The sequence below is a fragment of the Erinaceus europaeus genome, chromosome 19 (genome assembly GCF_950295315.1).
Source record: "Erinaceus europaeus chromosome 19, mEriEur2.1, whole genome shotgun sequence".
NCBI classification, from domain to species: domain Eukaryota; kingdom Metazoa; phylum Chordata; class Mammalia; order Eulipotyphla; family Erinaceidae; genus Erinaceus; species Erinaceus europaeus.
Genome location: NC_080180.1, coordinates 60,768,464 through 60,791,866, shown reverse-complemented (window position 1 = coordinate 60,791,866; position 23,403 = coordinate 60,768,464). Strand labels below are relative to the sequence as shown.

At 44.0% G+C, this 23,403-nt stretch overlaps 1 protein-coding gene across 3 annotated transcripts in view; it reads left to right on the top strand.

Annotated features, from left to right (window-relative positions):
- NAA15 (N-alpha-acetyltransferase 15, NatA auxiliary subunit) overlaps positions 1-23,403 on the top strand; it is a 60,678-nt gene that overhangs the window by 6,067 nt on the left and 31,208 nt on the right. For all 3 annotated transcript variants that reach the window (XM_007523754.3, XM_016188438.2, XM_060179065.1), the window contains exons 2-4: positions 18,261-18,345; positions 19,310-19,414; positions 22,947-23,104. In XM_007523754.3, the coding sequence (XP_007523816.1) occupies positions 18,261-18,345; positions 19,310-19,414; positions 22,947-23,104 (348 nt within the window). The remainder of the gene's footprint in view (positions 1-18,260; positions 18,346-19,309; positions 19,415-22,946; positions 23,105-23,403) is intronic.

The window sequence follows — 23,403 nt, the reverse complement described above, 5'->3', positions numbered from 1 at the left end:
CTGTATTGTGGGAGAAGATCTTAGATGGCTACCATTGTGAGGTGGCTTGTTTCTGTAGAGAAAGTACTGGGCACAATTAAAGACTTGAATCAGAGTGCAGCTCTGGCTGTCTCTTGGTGACGTCTAGCAGTGAACCTGGATTATTATTATTATTTTTTAACATTTATTCTTATTTGTTATTGCATAGAGAGATTGAGAAGAGAAGGGGAAATAAAGAAAGAGACAGCTGCAGCCCTGCTTCACCACTTGTGAAGTTTCCCCCTGCAGGTGGGGGCCAGGTGTACCACCGCCTGGCCCCTAAACCTGGACTTTTTTATAATATATTTATTTATAATTTATTTTCCCTTTTGTTGCCCTTGTTTTTTATTGTTGTAGTTATTATTGTTGTTATATATGTTGTTGTTAGATAGGACAGAGAAATGGAGAGAGAAGGGGGAGACGGGGGAGAGAAAGACAGACACCTGCAGACCTGCTTCACCGCCCTTGAGGCGACTCCCCAGCAGGTGGGGAGCCGGGGCTCAAACCGGGATCCTTAAGCTGGTCCCTGCGTTTTGCGCCACCTGCGCTTAACCAGCTGCGCTACCACCGACTCCTGAACCTGGACTTTTTATGACAGTTAGTACTTTGATTGGATTTAGTTGCAGGTGTAATTAAGAGTAAGGGTGTTTTTTTTTTTTTTTTAACTATGTATTTTAATGAAACAGAAGGAGAAATAGACCAGAGTACTGCTTGGCTCTGGTTTAGGGTGGTATAGGAGATTGAACCTGGGACCTTAGGACCTCGGGCATACTTAACTAGCAGTGTGCTCTAACAAGTTGAGCTGTCTCCCTGACCTAGACTAAGGACTGCTAACAGGTAGATAGATATCCACATGCACATATCTGATCAGACTGAAGTTCCTGTCTGGGCACTAGTTATATACCAAGTGTGGAAGAGAACCTTGATGCTGCTTTTAGTGGACTTTGCCTGTACTGCCTGTTTAGAGTAGAACAAGGGGGAAAATGGAAACTAAAGTTTTCAACTGCTTTGAATTGCTTTAAAATATATTAAACAGTAAAGCACAGTTTTGCTATAAAGTACATATAAACTTATAAAATCCACACAATACTTTTAAAACACCTGTACAGACTTTATGAGAAGTAAGAAAATCTTTTTTTTTTTTTTTTTGCTATGAAGTGTTTGTGGAGGAAAACAATATGATATGTGGCAAGTTCTTTCTTAAACTTCATTTAAAAAGTATTCTACTTATTTATTGGATGGAGACAGAGAAGTTGAAACGGGAAGGAGGGATTGGAAGAGAGAGAGCTACCTGGAACACTGCGTTACCACTCATGAAGCTTCCATCTGTAGGTGGGGATGGGGCTTGAACCCTGGCCCTTGAGCATTGTAACACGCTCTGCCAGGTGCTCACCACCAGGTCCCTACTTTATTCTTTTTAAAATTCTTCCTGGAATGGGGGCTAGTATGACTGAATGAATAAGCCTATGTTTTCACTTAACTTTAAAGGTAATTTTTTTTCAAAATTTAAAAGATGCATTTAGTTACTTAATGGGGGAGGGTGGAGGGTTGAACCAGAACGGTGCTCTGGAATATGCAATACTAGGGGTCAAACTCTGGACCCCACACTTCAGAGTCCAGTGTTTATCTGTTGTGCCATCTCTCGGGTTGCCTCAGTTGTCTTTTTTTTCATTTTATTTTACTTTATTTTATTTTTCTCCTCTTGTTGCCCTTGTTTTATTGTTGTGGTTATTATTGTTGTTGTTGTTACTGATGTCATTGTTGGATAGGACAGAGAGAATGGAGAGAGGAAGGGAAGACAGAGAGAGAAAGATAAGACACCTGCAGACCTGCTTCACCACTTGTGAGGAGACCTCCTTGCAGGTGGGGAGCTGGGGGCAGGTCCTTGCACTTTGTGCCATGTGCCCTTTTTTTTTTTTTTTTTTTTGTGCCATGTGCCCTTAACCCGCTTTGCTACTGCCCGACCCCTTTCAGTTGTATTTTTAACACGGTAGATAAGACAGCATTGCATTTTTGGAAAAGCAAACAAGCTGAGCCTTTTTGAAGTCTTGCTAACCTGGAATTTTTCTGGGGATTACACTAAGTTACTTTCATTTATTTATTTTATTTATTTGTTTGTTTATTGCCACCAGGGTTATTGCTGGGGCTCGGTGCTAGCTCTCCGAATCTACTGCTCCTAGTGGCCATTATTCCATTTTAGTGGATGGGACAGGGAAATTGAGAGAGATGGGGAGACACAGAAGGAGAAAGAAGAGACAACTGCATGCCTGCTTCACTGCTTGTGAAGCGACCCCCCTGCAGGGCTAAGCTACTTGATGATAATAGTTTCCGTTCTGTTCTTTGAAGCATTGGTTAAGTTGGTTTCTGTAGAGGTGAAATAGTGCCCTGTGAGACTGCTGCTCGAGGCTCTAACTGAAGAAAGGGATCACTTTGCTTAGTGTGCATTCTTACTTCCTTTACTACTGCTTTTGATAATGTAGTTCTCACAGAGCATTGTTCATAAAGGTGTTTTTGGCTATAGAAATGTAGGTCACAGAAGTGGTCATATGCAAAGAACAATTTGTTCAGAATTTTCTAGCCCAGATACGCACATGGCTTCTTGTCTTCTAGATTCCTGCCCTCATGTCCTCTGATTGTTAGTAGGGATTTTCCTGGACCCAGAGCAGTCCTCCTCCTGCCAGCCTTTTGCTTTGTTCCCTTGCTTTATTTTCTCCATATCATCACCTGTGTGTTTGTAATTGTTTACCATGTTCCTTCGACAATAACTATAGGAATTTTTCTGTTAGTTGCATTTTTATTGGCTAAAATAGTGTACAATGCCTGATAAACATTTGTTGAATGAAATGAATGTTAAAACAGTGAGCAGAGCAGTAGAGAAAGTTCTTGTTTGTGTGTTTGCATGAAAATGTTTGCAGAAAGGAGTCGCACTGGGCCTTGGCTTTGTAGAGCACGGAATTATGAGGTAACTGTAGGCTATCAAGCAGAACCTGAATTACCCGTGAGACCGTGGAAGTTTCTCTTATGAATGAATCATCATACGTATTAGTTTGTAAGGTCTTGCTCTCATCAGACACACGAGAACTTCTTTGTTTTGATTATTTTTGCATTGGTGGTAGAAATGGCATCTGAATTGAGGGTGCTTGTTGAGCCTGCTAAGCCCTGTCGTCTGTGTCTTCATAAAGTTCTATGACTGATTATGATTCAGTCAGGAATGTGGATCTTGGCACAAGATACTGGGAGATGGGAATATGAAGGTGACGGGAACGCTGTGTACTACCAGTTGCTTTGTGTTTTTTTCAGAACATTTGAAATTGAGTTGAATCCTTGGCATTTGGAAAGGTGTTTAAGGACAGCAGGTAGCAGAGCAAGCCACTCAACTCTCAGTGCTCCTAACTAGCCATCAGCATTCACATCTAACTACACTTTGCTTTGTATTTGTAAGTAAAAACTCCTGAAAAGTTAGAACTTAGATTCTTAGTGGGAAATGACTCTGAAAAGAATGTCAGTTGTTAGTGCTGACGGCATGAAGAGTTTTTAAAACGTAAAAAACCTTTGGGTGTGGAAGGCTTTTTTTTTCCTCCAGAGTTATTGCTGGGATTCGGTGCCTGCACCACAAATCCACTGCTCCTGGAGGCTATTTTTTTTTTCCCCATTTTGTTGCCCTTATTTTATCATTGTGGTTATTATTATTATAGTTGTTATTAAGGTCGTTGCTGGATAAGACAGAAAAGTAGAGAGGAGGGGAAGACAGAAGGGGAGAGAAAGATAGACACCTGCAGACCTGCTTCACCGCCTGTGAAGTGACTCCCCTGCAGGTGGGGAGCTGGGAGCTGGTCCTTAACGCTGGTCCTAGCGCTTTGCACCACATGCGCTTAACCCGCTGCGCTACCACCCAACTCCCTTACTTTATTTTAATAAGAGACACCAGATGGTGCTCAGCTCAGAGAAGTTCTTGCATTTTGTTCCTGAGATAATGTCACATTCTTTGTCATCTTAGTACAGCACAGCCACTAAGGAAACTTGTGCTTAGAATGTGAATGTTTCTTTGCTAGAACTCTTGGTGGACTTCAGCCCCAGCTCCCAAATTTGATCTCTGGCATAGCATTTGCCAGGGTGATAACACTAATTTTGTCTTTTGTTAATTAATAAATCTTTAAAAAAAAAAGTTCTGGGCTATGTGGTGGCTCCCTGGTAGAGTGCACACACCACAGTAGCACATGCAAGGACCTTGGTTCAGGTCCCCATCCTTCTTCTACAGGGGGAAGCTTCACAGGTGCTGGAGAAGTGCTGTATGTGTTTTCTCTCTCTCTCTCTCTCTCTCTCTCTCTCTATATATATATATATATATATATATATATATGTTTCACTCTATCAAAGGAACAATTAAGAAATAAAGGTTCGCTGGGATTTGACTCCTATTCTGTTTTACTCTATGATGCTTTGCTTTTTTAAAGAGTTAAATCTCAGGAGATTGCAGATCTCATTAAGAAGAGAAAAGCGGTCCTTTTTTGACCTACCTCCCAAATCAGGCGGTGAGATGTATGAAGGATAAACCGTGTATGCAAGTGCTCACTGTTGTAGTGGAGTGTGTTAAGATCTCATCTTTGCAGCGGGTCAAGTGCACGTGGCACAAAGCACGAGGACCGGCGTAAGGATCCCTGTTGGAGCCTCCAGCTCCCCACCTGCAGGGGAGTCGCTTCACAGGCGGTGAGGCAGGTCTGCAGGTGTCTTTCTCTTCCCCTCTCTGTCTTCCCCTCCTCTCTCCATCCCTCTCTGTCCTATGCAACAACATCAGTAACTACAACAATAAAACAACAAGAGCAACAAAAAAAGGAATATATAAATAATGAATATTAAAAAAAATCCCATCTTTGGGGAGTCGGCCGTAGTTAAGCGCAGGTGGCGCAAAGCTCAAGGATCGGTGTAAGGATCCTGGTTCCCTCCTCTCTCCATCCCTCTCTGTCCTATGCAACAACATCAGTAACTACAACAATAAAACAACAAGAGCAACAAAAAAAGAATATATAAATAATGAATATTAAAAAAAATCCCATCTTTGGGGAGTCGGCCGTAGTTAAGCGCAGGTGGCGCAAAGCTCAAGGATTGGTGTAAGGATCCTGGTTCAAGCTCCGGCTCCCCACCTGCAAGGGAGTCGCTTCACAAGCGATGAAGCAAGTCTGCAGGTGTCTGTTTTGCTCTGCCCCTCTCTGTCTTCCCCTCCTCTCTCCATTTCTCTGTTCTATTCAAAAGTGACAACATCAATAACAACAATAATAACTACAACAATAAAACAAAAGGGCATAAATAAATATTTTTTAAAAAAAAATCTCAGGAGTTGGGCGGTAGCACAGTGGGTTAAGCTCACGTGGTGCAAAGCGCAAGGACTGGCCTAAGGATTCCAGTTCGACCCGGGCTCCCCACCTGTAGGGGAGTCGCTTCACAGGAGGTGAAGCAGGTCTGCAGGTGTCTGTCTTTCTCTCCCCCTCTCTGTCTTCCCCTCCTCTCTCTATTTCTCTCTGTCCTATCAGACAACAACGATATCAGTAACAACAACAATAACTACAACAATAAAAAACAAGGGCAACAAAAGGGAACATAAATAAATATAAATAACAAAAAAAACTCATCTTTGGGGGTTGGGTGGTAGGTAGCTCAGTGGGTTAAGCGCACATGGTGCAAAGTGCAAGGACCGGCATAAGGATCCCAGTTCGAGGCCCCCTCCTCCCTACCTGCACGGGGGGGGGGGGGTGTTTCACAAGTGGTGGACCAGGTCTGCAGGTGTTTATCTTGTTTATCTTTCTCTCCTCCTCTCTGTCTTCTCTCAATTTCTTTTTCTTTATTCAACAACAACGACCGTAATAATAACGATAAACAACAAGGGCAACAAAAGGAAAAAAATGGCCTCCAGGAGCAGTGGACTTGTAGTGCAGGCACTGAGCCCCAGCGACAACCCTGGAGGCAAAAAAAAAAAATCTCCTTTGTTTATTTTTTGACATCTGGGAAGGCTTACATTTCTGTTCTAGTCAATTGTCTTTCTGTTTATACCTTCAAAAACAATTCTGCTTGTCATTGTATCCCCCTTATCTTCTACCACTCAACATGCCAACTTTAACCATTGGATTGCGTTTTCCTGTGTGATTCAGTGAATGAACTTCCTCAGCTTTTCCCCACCTCTTTTCTTCTGACATTTATTTAGATTTGCTTACTAATTAATGATAGAGGAAAAAGAAGCAGTGAATCATGCTGGCACATGGGACAGCAGGGATCGAACTCTTCTAAATCCAGAGTTCTAGCCTTTATACCATCTTGCTTGATTAAAAAAAAAAAAAGTGAGAGTCCCATGGTAGTGCAGCAGGTTAAGCGCACATGGCACAAAGCACAAGGACCGGCTTAAGAATTCTGGTTCAGGGAGCCGGGCGGTAGCGCCTCAGGTTAAGAGCATGTGGCGCAAAGTGCAAGGACCTGAGCAAGGATCCTGGTTGGAGCACTCGGCTCCCCACCTGCAGGGGAGTCGCTTCACAGGCGGTGAAGCAGGTCTGCAGGTGTCTGTCTTTCTCTCCCCCTCTCTGTCTTCCCCTCCTCTCTCCATTTTTCTCTCTGTCCTGTCTAACAACAACGACATCAATAACAACAACAAGAAAATAAGGGCAATGAAAGTGAATAAATAAATAAAAAAAAAAGAATTCTGGTTCAAGCCGCTTCCCAGGCAGTGAAGCAGGTCTGCAGGTGCCTTTCTCTCCCCTCTTCCTTCTCCCACCTCCATTTCTCACGGTCCTATTTAACAACGACATCAATAACAACAATTTAAAAAAACCAAGGGTGGGAGTCGGGCGGTAGCGCAGCGGGTTAAGCGCAGGTGGCGCAAAGCACAAGGACCGGCATGAAGATCCCGGTTCGAACCCCCGGCTCCCCACCTGCAGGGGAGTCGCTTCACAGGCGGTGAAGCAGGTCTGCAGGTGTCTGTCTTTCTCTCCTCCTCTGTCTTCCCCTCCTCTCTCCATTTCTCTCTGTCCTGTCCAACAACTACGACAACAATAATAACTACAACAATAAAACAACAAGGGCAACAAGAGGGAATAAATAAATAAAATAAATATTTAAAAAAAACCAAGGGCAACAAAAAGGAAAATAAATATAAAGAAACTTTAAAAAGATTAAATAAATAAAAATTGTTTTATCTCCTTAGAACATCAGAGCATTACTCTAGTATATTCAGTATTTGGGATCTATCACTGTGCCACCAGTCTTGCAATGATGTTGTTCCTCGCGCCCACCTTTGCTGCAGTTTTTATGAGATGTTCGTGAAATGACAGAGTGCGATCGAGAGTAACGCCAAGATAGACTGGCTGGGCTTCATGCCGGATTCTCGTATCGCCAAGCTGCACATTAAGCTCACGCGAGGCCGAGGCATGGTATAGATGGAAAACAGATGATACCGTTTTTGCAGTGCTAGGGATTAGTCGCCATTTTTTACAGTCATCAGATATCAGAGACATGTCTTTCGTGAGTGTTTCCTCGAGGATGTCGAACTTGGATGCCTGAGTTGCACAGCAGATGTCATCGGCGTAGATGAACTTCCTTGAAGAAGTTTCTGGGAGGTCACTGATGTAAATATTAAATAGCGTAGGAGCCAGAACAGAGCCCTGGGGGAGGCCACTTGAGACAAGTCTCCATCTGCTAGACTTGTCACCCAGATGCACCCAGCTCCTCATGGGGCACGAGCGCTTCCACACTACGGTCATCCTCTCCGGCATTATGCTATTCCACTGCAGAATACTGTGCCCCAGGATGGTTCCGTAGCCCCCATGTCCACTTGGTCGATTCCAAATTATATTCCTCCATGAGGATCATTTCTGGAACCATCCGTTCCACCCCGGTTCCATGGCTGCCAGTTCTTAGCCACATCGCCCCGCCAGATATTCGTCGGGATGCGGCATCATCTAAGTTCATTTCCCACGTCTACGCTCGACCGGACCTGCCAATATACGCGGATATCTTCGCCCACCCTGTCCAACGCTTGACGTCTTGTCACCCAATCTGGTCCCCTACGCCTACACTGAACTTCTCTGCTCCAGACTCTTGGAAACAGAGTTGGCAGTCAGCTGAGGTCAAGAACAAGCACCTCATCACAGACCCCTGCAAGTGTCAACCCGGCTTTGACCTAGCACGTTATGATCGGGCCCTCCTCAATCGCTATCGAACAGGCCGTGGCCGGGGAGCCAGAGACGACCCGAACTGCCCCTGTGGCTCCAGACAGACTATGACCCACATAGTCAACGACTGCCACCTCTCCAGATTCAAAGGAGGTCTTGAAACTTGACATCAGGCTCAACCTGACGCTGTTGACTGGCTACGGAAGAAGGGCAAACGCTAGAAGAACTGTGCCACCTCTCAGGCAACATATGGACATTTTATTTGTTTATTTATTCCTAGAGCACTGCTTAGTTTTGGCTTGTGGTGGTGCTGGGAATTGACCTTGGGACCTTTGGTGCCTCAGGTATGAAAGTCTTCATAACAATTACACTGTCCCTAGCTCCCACCCTGACATTTTCAAGTTACTTTAACTTTGTGAGAACATGCCATTTTATGTACTGTTCTTCCACTGTAATCAAATTACCTTTGTTTCAGATTTAGTTTTATAATATTACCAATATCCAGCAGACCTTTTGCTGAAATTTCTTTAGTCATCATTCAGTAGGTAAATCTCATGGTCTAGTGAATTCCTCAGTAGTGCTTGATCTTTACTCGCTTTCCTGTGTTCTTGGTATATGAAAAACAACTTGACTGATTATAAAATCCTTGGCTCACAACATTAGTGTCTTGAAGATATATTCTGTTATGTTGCCTATCTGTTGCTGATATCAACCTGATATTTTATCTTTGTCTTAGTCTCTTTTTTTGAAATTGTTTTACTACTGTCAAGTATTCCCTGGCATGTGGTTTCTGAATACAGGCTGATATATATTTACAGTCAGGAACTGTAGCTTTGAGTGCTTTGTTTCATTTTGGATTTTCTTTGCCTCTGTTTTATTTATTCCCCCCTTCCATTCACACCAGTTTCTTTTTCATTTACCTGAGTACTATTTCTGTATTCTCTCTTCAGAGCATATATCTGATAATTTAGCCTTCTCTTTCTTTCTTCCTTCCTTCCTTCCTTCCTTCCTTCCTTCCTTCCTTCCTTTCTTTCTTTCCTTCCTTCTTTCTTCCTTTCTTCCTTTCTTTCTTTCTTTCTTTCTTTCTTTCTTTCTTTCTTTCTTTCTTTCTTTTTTCTCTTCCCCCAGTAGGGTTATTGTTGGGGCTTGTTGCCTGCAGGGTTCTGTCACTCCAAGTGACCATGTTTTATCTTTTATTTGCTAGAAGGTAAGAGGAAGAGAGGAGAGACAGAAAAGGAGAGACAACTGCAGCACTGCTCCCCCCGTAGGTGGAGGGGGGGGGGCTTGAACCTGGGTCCTTGCGCATGGTGATGGCCATGATGATTGTATGTCTGTCTTCTGTTGATTAGATTTGGCCCATGCCTGTGTTAAATCTTCTGTTTTTGCCAGTTCTGTCTTGCCTTTTATTATTATTATGTTTATTTTTTTCGGATAGAATCAGCCAGAAATTGAGAAGGGGGAGATAGAAAGGTAGAGAGACGGGAGTCGGGCTGTAGCGCAGCGGGTTAAGCGCAGGTGGCACAAAGCACAAGGACCGGCATAAGGATCCCGGTTTGAACCCCGGCTCCCCACCTGCAGGAGAGTCGCTTCACAGGCGGTGAAGCAGGTCTGCAGGTGTCTGTCTTTCTCTCCCCCTCTCTGTCTTCCCCTCCTCTCTCTGTTTCTCTCTGTCCTATCCAACAACAATGACAACAACAATAATAACTACAACAATAAAACAAGGGCAACAAAAGGGAATAAATATAAAAAAATAATGAAGTTATTAAAAAAAAAGAAAGGTAGAGAGACACCTGCAGCCCTGCTTCACCACTTGTGAAACTTTCCCTCTGCAGGTGGGGACCAGGGGCTTGAACCCAGGTCCTTGCGCACTGTAGCATGTGCGCTTAACCAGGCGTGCCACCATCTGCCCCCAATTGTCTTGCCGTTTCAGTATATTATTTGAGCGTGTGTTTGTTTTAATTTGTGAAATGGTTATGGGACACTTCCCCCCCCCCCCTTAGGGTTTTTGTTATGTTTTCATTTGTCAAAAAGTTTCTTTTTAAGAAAAAACGCTATGGAAGTAGTTTGGTGTGTATTCTGGTCTCCTTCCTTTTCCATCTTTTCCCTCCTCTCCTTCCCTCCCTCCCTTCTTTCCTTCCTCCCTTCCTGTCCAAGTTATTTGTGATGTATTAAAAGTCTTTAAGTCTTTTGTGGTGGATTTTACTGGATCATCAGTATAGACTATTTTTGGAATTAGCTTTGGGTGATTTCTCAGTGTCTAAGTTCAGCAATGCCCTCTTTTGTTGCTACAGTGAAATACTGTATTTTAAATGTTCCTTTCCATTTTTTTCCTTTTTTTTTAAAGATTTTATTTATTCATGAGAAAGCTAGGAGGAGAAAGAACTAGTCATCACTCTGGTACATGTGCTGCCGGGAATTGAACTCAGGACCTTATGCTTGAGAGTCCAGTGCTTTATCCACCGCGCCACTTCCCAGACCACATTTTTTTCCTTTTTAATTTTTTATATTTATTTATTTTCCTTTTTGTTGCCCTGTTGCTTTTTTGTTGTTGTTACAGTTATTATTGTTGTCATTGATGTCATTGTTGCTGGATAGGACAGAGAGAAATGGAGAGAGGAGGGGAAGACAGAGAGGGGAGAGAAAGACAGACACCTGTAGACCTGCTTCACCGCCTGTGAGGCGACTCCCCTGCAGGTGGGGAGCCGGGGGCTCAAACCAGGATCCTTACACCATCCTTGCGCTCCCCGCCACATGTGCTTAACCAGCTGCACTACTGCCCGACTCCCCTTTCCCTTTTCTTGTTTCATCTCTTTTTCTTTCTTTTATATAACTTTTGTTTTTACGTTCACCTTGGCTACAAGCCTATGTTTCTGAAGTACAGTTTGCGTCATCTCAAGGTGTGTTACTCCACCAGATGACCAGTAGCCCTTCACCAAAGTCCATCAGGGGTGGGTGCTGACACATCTGATACTCGCCCACATTATAGAGTGCCAGGACCTGGTTGCGCACTGCAGGTTTCTCTCACTCTCTACCCCCTCCACTTCCACCTCTCCTCTCCCTCTCAATCTTTCTGTCAGAAATAAATTAAAAAAAAAATTTAAAGTCCATTTGCAGGAGACTGGCTAGTAGTGCACCCGATTTGAGTGTACACATTGCCATGTGCAGAGACCCAGCTTCAAGGCCCCCACTCCCTACCCACAGGGGCATGCTTTATGAGTGGTGAAGCATGTCTGTAGGGGTCTTTCTTTCTGGCTCCACCTCCCCTATCGATTTCTGTTCTGTCAGATGAAAGAGGAAAGAAGGAAAGGAAAGTAAACTAAGAGCCCCTGGAGCAGCAGATTGTAGTGCAGGCATGGAGCCCCAGCGACAGCCTGGTGGCCAGCTAAATAGAGAACTGAGCTAGATCAATCCCAGAGAAATAGAGAACTGAGCTAGATCAATCCCAGAGAAATAGAGAACTGAGCTAGATCAATCCCAGAGAAATAGAGGACTGAGCTAGATCAATCCCAGAGAAATAGAGGACTGAGCTAGATCAATCCCAGAGAAATAGAGGACTGAGCTAGATCAATCCCAGAGAAATAGAGGACTGAGCTAGATCAATCCCAGAGAAATAGAGGACTGAGCTAGATCAATCCCAGAGAAATAGAGGACTGAGCTAGATCAATCCCAGAGAAATAGAGGACTGAGCTAGATCAATCCCAGAGAAATAGAGGACTGAGCTAGATCAATCCCAGAGAAATAGAGGACTGAGCTAGATCAATCCCAGAGAAATAGAGGACTGAGCTAGATCAATCCCAGAGAAATAGAGGACTGAGCTAGATCAATCCCAGAGAAATAGAGGACTGAGCTAGATCAATCCCAGAGAAATAGAGGACTGAGCTAGATCAATCCCAGAGAAATAGAGGACTGAGCTAGATCAATCCCAGAGAAATAGAGGACTGAGCTAGATCAATCCCAGAGAAATAGAGGACTGAGCTAGATCAATCCCAGAGAAATAGAGGACTGAGCTAGATCAATCCCAGAGAAATAGAGGACTGAGCTAGATCAATCCCAGAGAAATAGAGGACTGAGCTAGATCAATCCCAGAGAAATAGAGGACTGAGCTAGATCAATCCCAGAGAAATAGAGGACTGAGCTAGATCAATCCCAGAGAAATAGAGGACTGAGCTAGATCAATCCCAGAGAAATAGAGGACTGAGCTAGATCAATCCCAGAGAAATAGAGGACTGAGCTAGATCAATCCCAGAGAAATAGAGGACTGAGCTAGATCAATCCCAGAGAAATAGAGGACTGAGCTAGATCAATCCCAGAGAAATAGAGGACTGAGCTAGATCAATCCCAGAGAAATAGAGGACTGAGCTAGATCAATCCCAGAGAAATAGAGGACTGAGCTAGATCAATCCCAGAGAAATAGAGGACTGAGCTAGATCAATCCCAGAGAAATAGAGGACTGAGCTAGACCAATCCCAGAGAAATAGAGGACTGAGCTAGACCAATCCCAGAGAAATAGAGGACTGAGCTAGATCAATCCCAGAGAAATAGAGAACTGAGCTAGATCAATCCCAGAGAAATAGAGAACTGAGCTAGATCAATCCCAGAGAAATAGAGAACTGAGCTAGATCAATCCCCTTGAGGGTTCGCATTGTGTTGCACCTGGTAGAGTGTGCATGCTACAGTGTTCAAGGACCCAGGTTCAAGTTCCCGATCTCCACCTGGGGGGGGGGGGTTCACAAGCAGTAAAACAGTGCTGGTTTTCTCTCTCCCGTCTGTCTTGATTTCTGTTTGTCTCCAATAAGTAATATACTTTAAAAAAAAGTCCATCGGATCAACTCCCCTGCAGGTGCCCCTTGTACCACCCTCCCCCCAAGTTCTGCTGTCTTTAATTCACTGATCCGGCTGCATTTGTTCCTCCTATGGGTGAAGTCATTCTGTCTTTTCATTTTGTGAGTGTCCCTTTAATTTCCATTATCTTGTACAGTGGTGTGAATTCCTCCAGTTGTTGCTGGTCTGAGAGGCTCTGCATGCCTTCTTCAAACCTGATTCAAAACCTAGCAGGCCAGGCCTTGGCTCGACTTTAGCAGGGCTCTGCTTCTCCGTGTTTTCCTTCCCTTCAAGTCTTCAAGTGAAACTTCCTCCTTCTGTGTAGGTCGCACTTCCTCCTCCACAGTGGTGCCCAGCTCAAACTGCCACCTTTGGTCTCCTCAGCGTCCTTTTGACTCCCTGGTACCTGCTGCTCACACTGACCCTGCGTGTCAGCCTTTCCTCTTGGCACAGGGCCTCTCCTTCTGAGGCTGCCTCCTGGTTCATGTTACATGGCTTTGCTCACCACGGAGACTCACTTGCGTTGCTCTTTTGGACAGTTCTGCTGACCCTTCTGGTCTTGGAGAATTTTGGGGTTTTTGGGACAGTCATGGTGTAGTTTTTTCTATGCAAAAGTGCATCATAACTTCCAACAACTCAGTATACCCAAATGAGCATTTTCAGTTATCTTACCCGAGTGTGGGTGATCTTACTGGTTGTGTTTCTTGACCTGTATGGTTTTAAAGTTTTTTTAATTTTACTTATTTTGGATAGAGATGGGAAAATTGAGAAAGAATAGGAGAGAGTTGGCCAGTTCTGCATAATCTTTATGTTCCCCACCTTATTCTCAATTACAAGCAGACAGATAGGGAGATAGAGTGAGGGCTAGACGTCATAGCAGTGAAGATTCTGCTAGTGCCGTGGGGCTCGGGCTCAGGCTCGGGCTCAAGCCTGGGTCACGGCAGGGGAGCAGGTGCACTGCCTCTGAACCTGTTTGCCAGACCACCAACAGAATTTGTGTGTGTGAGATTCTGTAGATGTTCCATGCCTTAAGTTGTCTAGTACACTAACTAGCCTCATGCTATTATTGAACGTCTGAGTTGCAATGTTGAGCTTTTTTTTTTTATTAAATTTATTGATTGATTTTAATGAGGGATATATATAGAGAGAGAGAGACCAGAGCACCACTCAGCTCTGGCTTATGGTGGTGCTGGGGACTGAACCTGGGACCTTGGAGCCTCAGGCATGGGAGTCTCTTTGCATAACCATCATGCTGTCTCCCTAGCCCGAAGTGTTGAGCTTCATAGAAGGTTTGATTTTTTTCCGTTAATTAAGATGTTAAATAGCTGCAGCTCTGGAGTCTGGCTTCGAAGGCTGTGTGCCCATTCACCATGCCCTCCTGCTTCACAGAAGGAGAACGACTGTCCAGCTCAGTATGGGCACCACCAAAGCCCAGCCCGTCCTGTTCAGCTAGTGAGTGCTTGTTGATTGATTTGTACTTCCAAGCTGCTGCTTGCAGTTGTTTAAAGCACATCTATTGACTTGTGTTTTTTAAAATTTAATTGTTTATTTATTAGATATAGACAGCCAGAAATTGAGAGGAAGGGGGCATGGAGAGAGAGAGACACCTAAAAGCCCGCCTCACAACTTATGAAACTTTCCCCCTGCATGTGGGGAATGGGGGCTGGAACCCGTGTCCTTGAGCATTGTAACATGCGCTCAACCAGGTGTGCCACCACCCAGCCCCACATTTATTGAGACATAGGATCAGAGTGTCACTCTGCCATGTGTGAGTCAGCTTAGCCACTGCACCACCTCCTGGGCTGCCTTTGTAGCTTTTTATTATGCAATGCTTTATTCATTTGATTATTCATTCACACGCACACCCCCCATGTTTTAAATACGATGTACCTGCATTCTAGGTTTGACACCGCCAGCCTTTCACTCGTTCTTTATCATCTTTGGCTCCCACCCCTTGGTTTACATGGCTGCTTTAAAAAATTTTTTTATTGGGGAAACGTTTTTCAGAACAGTTGCATTGGGATGAGATAACTAACTACCTTTTAAAGCCAAGATTGAGGACTGGGGAGACAGCAAAATTGATATGCAGAAGACTATGCTTGAGGCTCCAAGTTCCTAGGCTCAATCCTCTGCACCACCATAAGCCAGATCTGAACAATGCTCTGGTATTTCTATCTCTCTCATTAAAAAAATAAAGCCAAGCTTCACTCCTTTAAGAATTATTTTGGCATTACTGTTGGGTACTTAGACAAGTCATGAGACAGTTTTGCGTAGAAGAAAGTGGCCTTGACTTTTCTGACAGCGCAGTCTCTTCTAATAGGACGGCTTCGTTTATTTGGCTTGTGGCAGTCCTTACTAGTAGGGAATAAATAGTTCATTTGTCCTGTAATAAATACTTGGAGAATAATGAACTTTCTGCTCAAGTTTTCTGGGATTTTATCTTTATTATTATTATTACTGTGGCTTCACCACTTTTTCAGGTATGTTAGATGGAGAGAGAGAGACAGAAGGAGAAGGACCCACCACACCTTTCTCTAAAGCTTTCTCCAGTGCCTTAGGAAGGGCCAGGTTTCAAATCCAGATTGTGGGCGTGGCAAAGCGCGTAAGTGAGCTACTTTGCTGGCGCTCCTGGGATTTTCACAGCTTGTCCAACTGCATTCACTTATTTATTCATGTTTACTGCAGCCACTTTTAACTTCTGCAGACTGCAAATTCATTACAGTGTCTGATAGTTTAAAACCTTTTTGTTTTGGGGTATTTTGCTGTCTTAGAATGTCCATTTTAGCTTTTAATTTACTACTATTTTTACCAAAGCACTGCTCAGCTCTGGCTTCTGGTGGGGGCAGGGGATTGAACCTGGAACTTAGAAGCCTTATTGTGTCCATGTTTCCTTGGAAGTTTTTAATAATAAGACGTTGTAGTGACTTATTTATTCGGATGGAGAGAAATTGAGTGGAAAGGGGGAGGTAGAGGAGAGGCAGACTGCTTCCTTCTGTTTGGGTCCCCTCCCTAGTCTGAGGTCTGGAAAATGCCTCTAGACAGCTAAAGGCTCTCGTGATTCGCTTGCTCCCTTTTGGAGCCCACAGCCACGTGCTGTCTCTTGTCCAGGGACCAGAGGCTGTGATTTCACACATACCTACTAGCTTAATACTTGACAGGTGTCAGGTACTCCTGTTCATTTGGAAGCAGTCTCGACAATGTGATGCCAACGTTTGGCACACGGAATTTAAAAATTTATTAAAACGGTTCACTTTGGAGAGCCAGGCAGTAGTGCATTTGATTGAACACTTGTGAAGGATCTGGATTCAAGCCCCTGATCTGCATTTGCAAGTGGAGGAGGGCTTCAGTAGCAGTTAAGCAGGGTTGCAGGTATCTCTTTCTTCCTTTTATTTCCCACTCCCCCTTGATGTCTCTGTCCTATTCAGTCAAAACAAAGTTGGCTGCATTCAGTAGCATTTTGCTTCATTTCATTGCGTGTTTAGATCGATAGTGAAAGAACACAGGACCGAAGCTTCTTGCACACGGCAGGGCAGCACACCCAAGTGAGCTGTTGCTCCAGCCCTGCTTTATTGTTGGCACCACACAGTGTTAATATTTTAAAATTTAACTGGTGATCAAAGATAAGCGACAGTTTTCTAGCATTGTGCTCAGTTATGAGCTCACATATGCCCGTGTATGGCAAGTAGGCAAATAGACAGCTACCACACAACCTTCATTCCTTACCAAGGGAAACCTGTCCATAGCTCTGAATTCTCCAGAGCTGGACAGTGTAAGTTTCAGAGTGGACTTGTAGATTCTACTGTGAAGAACTTACTGTATCACTTTACAAGACCTGTTTTAAATGAATTGAATGCAAATTGTGCTTTGTGTAAAACAGTATTCAAACTACTGTCACAAAGCCTTCCTTCCAGATTTAGTTTTGTAGAATCTGTAGGAAACAAGAGATTAAGATCAATTTTCTTTAAATGCATACTGATATTTATTTATTTACTTACTTATTAGTAAAGCCTGTACTGTTCTGGATTATGATAGTGTGGGACGTTGAACCTGGGGCCTTACACACGAGAGTCTTTTTGCATAACTGTCGTGCTATCTCCCCTGCCCCTGAGCTACTCTTACAGGTCACATTGATGGGAGGTGATTGGATTAATGGCATTGAATATTACTTTAGTACTCAACACTGCCGGATTTCATTGCTCAGAAACACAGTAGTCATTAGCAGCTGAAATTTAATTCGAGTTTTGAAGTGATGAAATAAAGAATAAAAAGTGCTGTTGTACTGTTATAGCTCATTCAAAGAGAGGATTTGTTTTTCGCTTTTCATTTGGTAAACTAAGGTACTTGGTTGGTTCGTTGTTCTGTGTTTGTGTATATTCATTCATTTGTTCATTTCTCACCTCACTTTTATATCATGCTCTCATGCCAGGATTGAGCCTGGGGAGGCATGCACTCTAGTACTGAGCTGCATCCCCCCCCCCCCCGAAAACTTTACAAGGTAATTTCTTAGCCGGGGCTCTTAACTCCACCAGTAGAGCCTTCCACACTGAGGTTCCTGCTGGATCCCAGCGCCGTACACTGTAGTGGGGCTCGACTTCTTTGTCGCACGTCTCACGTCTAGTAGATAAACTAAGTGCTTTAAATTTATACTGTATTCTTTTTAACGTTTATTTCTGTGGAGCTGGGACTTTACACATGTATGATTCTACTGCTCTGAACTGCTTTTTCATTCTGCTGGAGCAACAGAGAGGAAGAGCCAGGACCAGCGTGCCCTGGTGCCCCGAGCACCTCCGGTGTGGCCCCAGGCCTGGAACCTGGCTGAGTGCGCAGCAAGGCAGGTGCCTGCATCGTGGACTCTCTGTCTTAAATGATTTCAGCACTTTGACTCACTCTAGTTCTCACTTCTCATCACTTACTGGATCTTTTGGAGTGAGCGCAGTTAATTTTTTTCTGTTGTATATATTTAATTTGTGTGTTTCATCGTGTGTAGTTGTGCTGCTAAATTGACATTTTAGTGGGACCTAGGAGGTCATTCAGTTGTATTTAACCATTTAAGTTTTAAGATGCAGAGAGGCAGAGAGGGAAAGAGAACACAGAGCTCTGCTGCTTCCTTCAGTGGGGTGGGCCCACTGTGACCTGTGTCAGTGCGGGTGGGAGAGCAGTACACTCGGAACATCGTACGGAGGGAGCTGTTGGGCCGGCCCTCAGTTCACAGTTTCCTATTGTTTGCATTTCGGCCTAAACTCAGACTTGTCTTTCTTGTTTTGACAGAGATGTTATGAACACAAACAGTATAGAAATGGACTGAAGTTCTGTAAGCAGATCCTTTCTAATCCTAAATTTGCAGAGCATGGAGGTAAGTGTAACACACTTATTTGCAGGAAGAAGTAGATGAGGCCTTGTGTGTCTGTCTGTCTGTCTTCATTTACTTGGGTTCTGTTACTTCCAGGTCCCTCAACTACTTTTCAATATTGTTTAAAAAATACTTTTGAATTTTTTCTTTTCTATTTTATTGTCTTTCTTTCTTTCTTTATTGGATAGAGAGAGCCAGAAATTGAAAGGAAGTGGGAGGTAGAGAGGAAGAGAACCAGAGAGACACCTGCAGCCCTGTTTTACCACTCGCAAAACTTTTCCTCTGCAGGTGGGGAGTGGTGGCTTGAACCTGAGTCCTTGGGCATTGTAATGTGCACTTAACCAGATGTGCTACCTACCACCTGGCCCCGGGAATGAAGCTTTTTACCCTTGATTCTTGTGAGAAGAGACTTATATTTCATTTTCAACGTAATACCAAGGTGACATGTCTAGTTTCAGTTAGAACTTATTCCTATAGCTCACATTAATGCCAGAGGAAAGCCAGCCTGCTAGAACTAGTGTGCTGACTGAGTTTAATAAGCCAGTTTACCTAAGCTGTTAAAAGATTTGGCTCAACTAAAGACATTTTATTTTATTTTATTTTATTAATTAATTTATTTATTTTACCAGAGCATTGCCCAGCTCTGGCTTATGGTGATGTGGGGATTGAACCTGGGACTCTGGAGCATCAGGCCTGAGAGTCTCTTTGCATAGCCATTACACTATCTACCCCACCCAACATTTTATTCTTGATAAAACTCATGGAGGCCTAGAACATTGAAGTTAGTATTTAAATTGGTTTGTCAACTTTCAGAATATTTCTATTTTCGTAGACCTGGAGAAATCCTAGTAATCATATTTTTAGATGATAAGTTCTTAGGATGATGGAACATTTGTTTTTGGGCTTATGGTTACCTTTATTTGTTAGCTAAATGTAATAAAGAAATCGTCTCTCTTTTTTTAAATAGAAACCCTGGCTATGAAAGGATTAACACTGAACTGTTTGGGAAAAAAGGAAGAAGCTTACGAATTGGTTCGTAGAGGTTTAAGAAATGACTTGAAGAGTCATGTGTGTATCCTTTCTGAAATATGTCATAAAGATTTGGTGTCAAGCCAAGGTAGCAGTTTGAATCCTCCATGTTTCATCAGGATCCTACTTTACAGGACAGATGTGATGATAGTCTGTAAATACAGGCCAGAGGCTTTGGCACATGCTTCACATAGGTTTGAATCCCAACACAGCTCCTTCCTAACCGAGCTAAGGACTTTGTTTCCACATTTTGGAGATGGAGGTGACCTCACTTTGGTGTGGTCAATTTTTAATTAATTTTACCAGAGTGCTGGTCAGCTCTGGCTTATGCTTCTTCTTCTAGCGTTTGTCCTTCTTCCGTAGCCAGTCCACAGCGTCAGGTTGAGCCTGATGTCAAGTTTCGAGACCTCCTTTGAATCTGGAGAGGTGGCAGTCGTTGACTATGTGGGTCACAGTCTGTCTGGAGCCGCAGGGGCAGTTCGGGTCGTCTCTGGCTCCCCAGCGATGGAACATAGCGGCGCACCGGCCATGGCATATGCTGGTGCTGGGGATTAAACCTGGGACCTTTGGTGCCTCAGGCATGAATGGCTTTTTGTATAACCATTATGCCGACTCTCCAGTCTACAGTAAACACTTCACAAGGAGATTTAACATAGTCTGTGATAAAACTAAGTCTTACTATTCTAGACACATTTTATTTGATGAAGGAAACCTGAGGGTTAGCAGCAAATACACGTGCCAGAAGAAAGAAAGCGTGTTTTGTCCATCCCTTGAGGCGATGCAGGCAAACAGGAGGTTTGAAGTTGGTTCCCCAGCACCATATATACCAGAGCGATGCTCTAGGTTTCTCTTGCTCATGAATTTGTTTTGGTTTTTCTTAGGGCCGGTGAGATAGCTCTCTTAGATGGTACAGTGCTCTCCCAAGTGCTGGGTCCAGGTTCAAGCCCGGACCCCACCTAACTGACAAAGCTCGTGTGCTGTGATCTCTTGCACTCTCACCCTTTTTGCTTCTCTAGCTCTCTGTTCCCACCGTAAACATTTCTCTGTTTATTATTGAAATAGGGAGAAGAGAAAGAGCCAGAACTCCACTGTTGTGCCATGTCCAGGATCCTACCTCTTTTTCCTATAAATAATGGTTTCTTTTTATTTTAATGAGAGAGGGAGAGGGAGAGCGCTATAGAAAGACCAGGGGCCAAGTGGTGGTGCACCTGGTTAAGTGCACACATTACAGTGCACTAGGACCCAGGTTCAAGCCCCTGGTCCCCACCTGCAGGGGGCAAGCTTCACGAGCAGTGAGACAGGGCTACAGGTGTCTCTGTCTCCCTCTCTCCCCCTCCCCTCTCCATTTCTGTCTATATCCTATAAATGTTTTGGGGTGGGGAGAGAAATACCAGAGCACTGTTCAGCTCTGGTTTATGGTGGTACTGGGAATTGAAACGGACTTCAGAGCTTCAGGCACTAGTATCTTTTTTCATGACCATTATGCTGACTCCCCAGCCCTATAAATGATAATTTCTTTATATATATATATTTTTATATTTATTTTTATTTATTTATTCCCTTTTGTTGCCCTTGTTGTTTTATTGTTGTAGTTATTATTGTTGTCATTGTTGTTGGATAGGACAGAGAGAAATGGAGAGGGGAGGGGGAAGACAGAGAGGGGGAGAGAAAGATAGACACCTGCAGACCTGTTTCACCGCTTGTAAAGCGACACCCCTGCAGGTGGGGAGCCAGGGCTTGAACCAGGATCCTTATGCGGGACCTGTGCTTAACCCGCTGCGCTACAGCCCGACTCCCATAAATGATAATTTCTAACCTTATATTGAGCATTTATTTTGTGTCAGCCAGTGAACACATTTATGTGCCATTTCATTTAGTCACCAAACTGAATATGTTTTGCTATATAAAACTATCTACACCTTATAATTGTGAAAACAGCAAAATTGAATAACTTGATTAAGGTCACAAAACATACAAGACAAGCTAGACTTAATTTTTCTGTGTCAAAAAGCTGTGCCATTTCCCACTATTTTCAATGACCTTATTTCCCCCCCCCCCCCCCGCCTCCAGGGTTATTGGTGGGGCTTGGTGCCTACACTATGAATCCACTGCTTCTGGAGACCATTTTCTCCATTGTGTTGCCCTTGTTGTTATTGTTATTACTGTTGATGTTGGATAAGACAGAGAAATCAAGAGAGGAAGGGGGAAGATGGAGAAAGAGAGATACCTGCAGACCTGCTTTACCACTCATGAAGCCACTCCCCTGCAAGTGGAGAGCCGGGGGATCCAACCAGGATCCTTATGCTGGTTCTTGTACTTTGCATCATGTGCACTTAACCTGCTGTGCTACCACCCAGCCCCCACCTTCTTATTTATTTATTTTTTAATGATTTTTTTTTTTTTTACTTTTTTTTTAAAAAAAAATATTTGTTGGCTAGAGACAGCCAGAACTTGAGAGGTGGGGGCGATAGAGAAGGCGAGAGACAGAGAGACACCTGCAGCCCTGCTTCACTCGCAAAGCTTTCCCTATGCAGTTGGAGACTTCTCAAACCCGGGTCCTTTTGCATTGCAACATGTGCACTCAACCAGTTGTGCCACCAATAAATAAATAATATTTATTGGATAGAGATAGCCAGAGCTTGAGAGGGAGGGGGCGATAGAGAAGGTGAGAGATAGAGAGATACCTGCAGCCCTGCTTCACCACCCGTGAAATGATTCCCCTGTGGGTGGGGAGCTGGGGGCTCGAATCGGGATCCTTAGGCTGATCCTTGTTCTTTGTGCCACCTGCATTTAACCCGCTGCACTACTGCCTGACTCCCCCACCTTCTTAATTATTTAATTGTTTTTTGCCTCCAGGATTATTGCTGGGGCTCAGTGCCTGCACCATGAATCCACTGCTCTTGGAGACCATTCCCCCCCCTTTGTTGCCCTTGTTTTATCGTTGTTGTGGTTATGGTTATTGTTGTTGCTGTCATTGGATAGGACAGAGAAATGGGGGGGGGGGCAGAGAGAGGGAAAGACAGACACCTGCAGACCTGCTTCACCACCTGTGAAGTGATTCCCCTGCAGGTGGGGAGCCGGGGGCTCGAACCGGGATCCTCACGCCGGTCCTTTCTCTTCACTCCATGTGCGCTTAACCCGCTGTGCTATACTGCCCGACTCCCCATGTGCGCTTAACCCACTGTGCTACTGCCCGACTCCTCACCTTCTTACTTTTAATCTGTTTTGCTAGTCTTGGAATTTTGGAAGTTAAGAGAAACTTGTTTCTTTTTTTCTAAGAAAGAGTGAAAGAGACCTCAGCACTGGAACTTTCTTCAAGGTGGTGGGGGCTGGACTCAAGCCTGGTCCATGCACATGGCAAAGGGGCACACTGTTGAGCAAGCTATTTCCAGGGCGCTTATGCTCCTTTTTCTTCTCAGTACTGCTCAGCTCTGGCTAGTGGTGGTGCCCAGGTACTACACCTGCGATCGACCCAGACGGGTCATTTTGTAAATAGCTGCAGATCTGTGAGTTCTGAAGAAACGTTGGAGTGTTGTTGCTTGACTTGTAGGTGTATCCTTAACTGAGTCTTTTAGGTTGGCATGTGTATGGCCTTCTCCAGAGGTCAGACAAGAAATACGATGAAGCCATTAAGTGTTACAGAAACGCACTAAAATGGGACAAAGACAATCTTCAAATCTTAAGGGACCTTTCTTTACTACAGATTCAAATGCGAGATCTTGAGGGTTACAGGGTAAGGAAAAGTGCTTTTTAAAACTTTTTTATTCTCTCTCTCTCTCCCCCCTCTGGGTACTGTTCCCTCCTTTTCTTTATCTCTTACTTATTTCATTTTTTTGGATAGAGACTTAGAAACAGGGAAGATAAGAGGGAGGTAAAGAGAGGCGTCATAGCACTGCTTCACTTCTCATGAGATTCCCCCCTTCACTTGGGGTCAGGGGACTTGAACCTGGGCGGGTCCTTGTGCATTGTAACTTGTGCACTCTACCAGGTGTGCCACTGTCTGCCCCCTTAAAATCTTACCTAGTGAGTTTT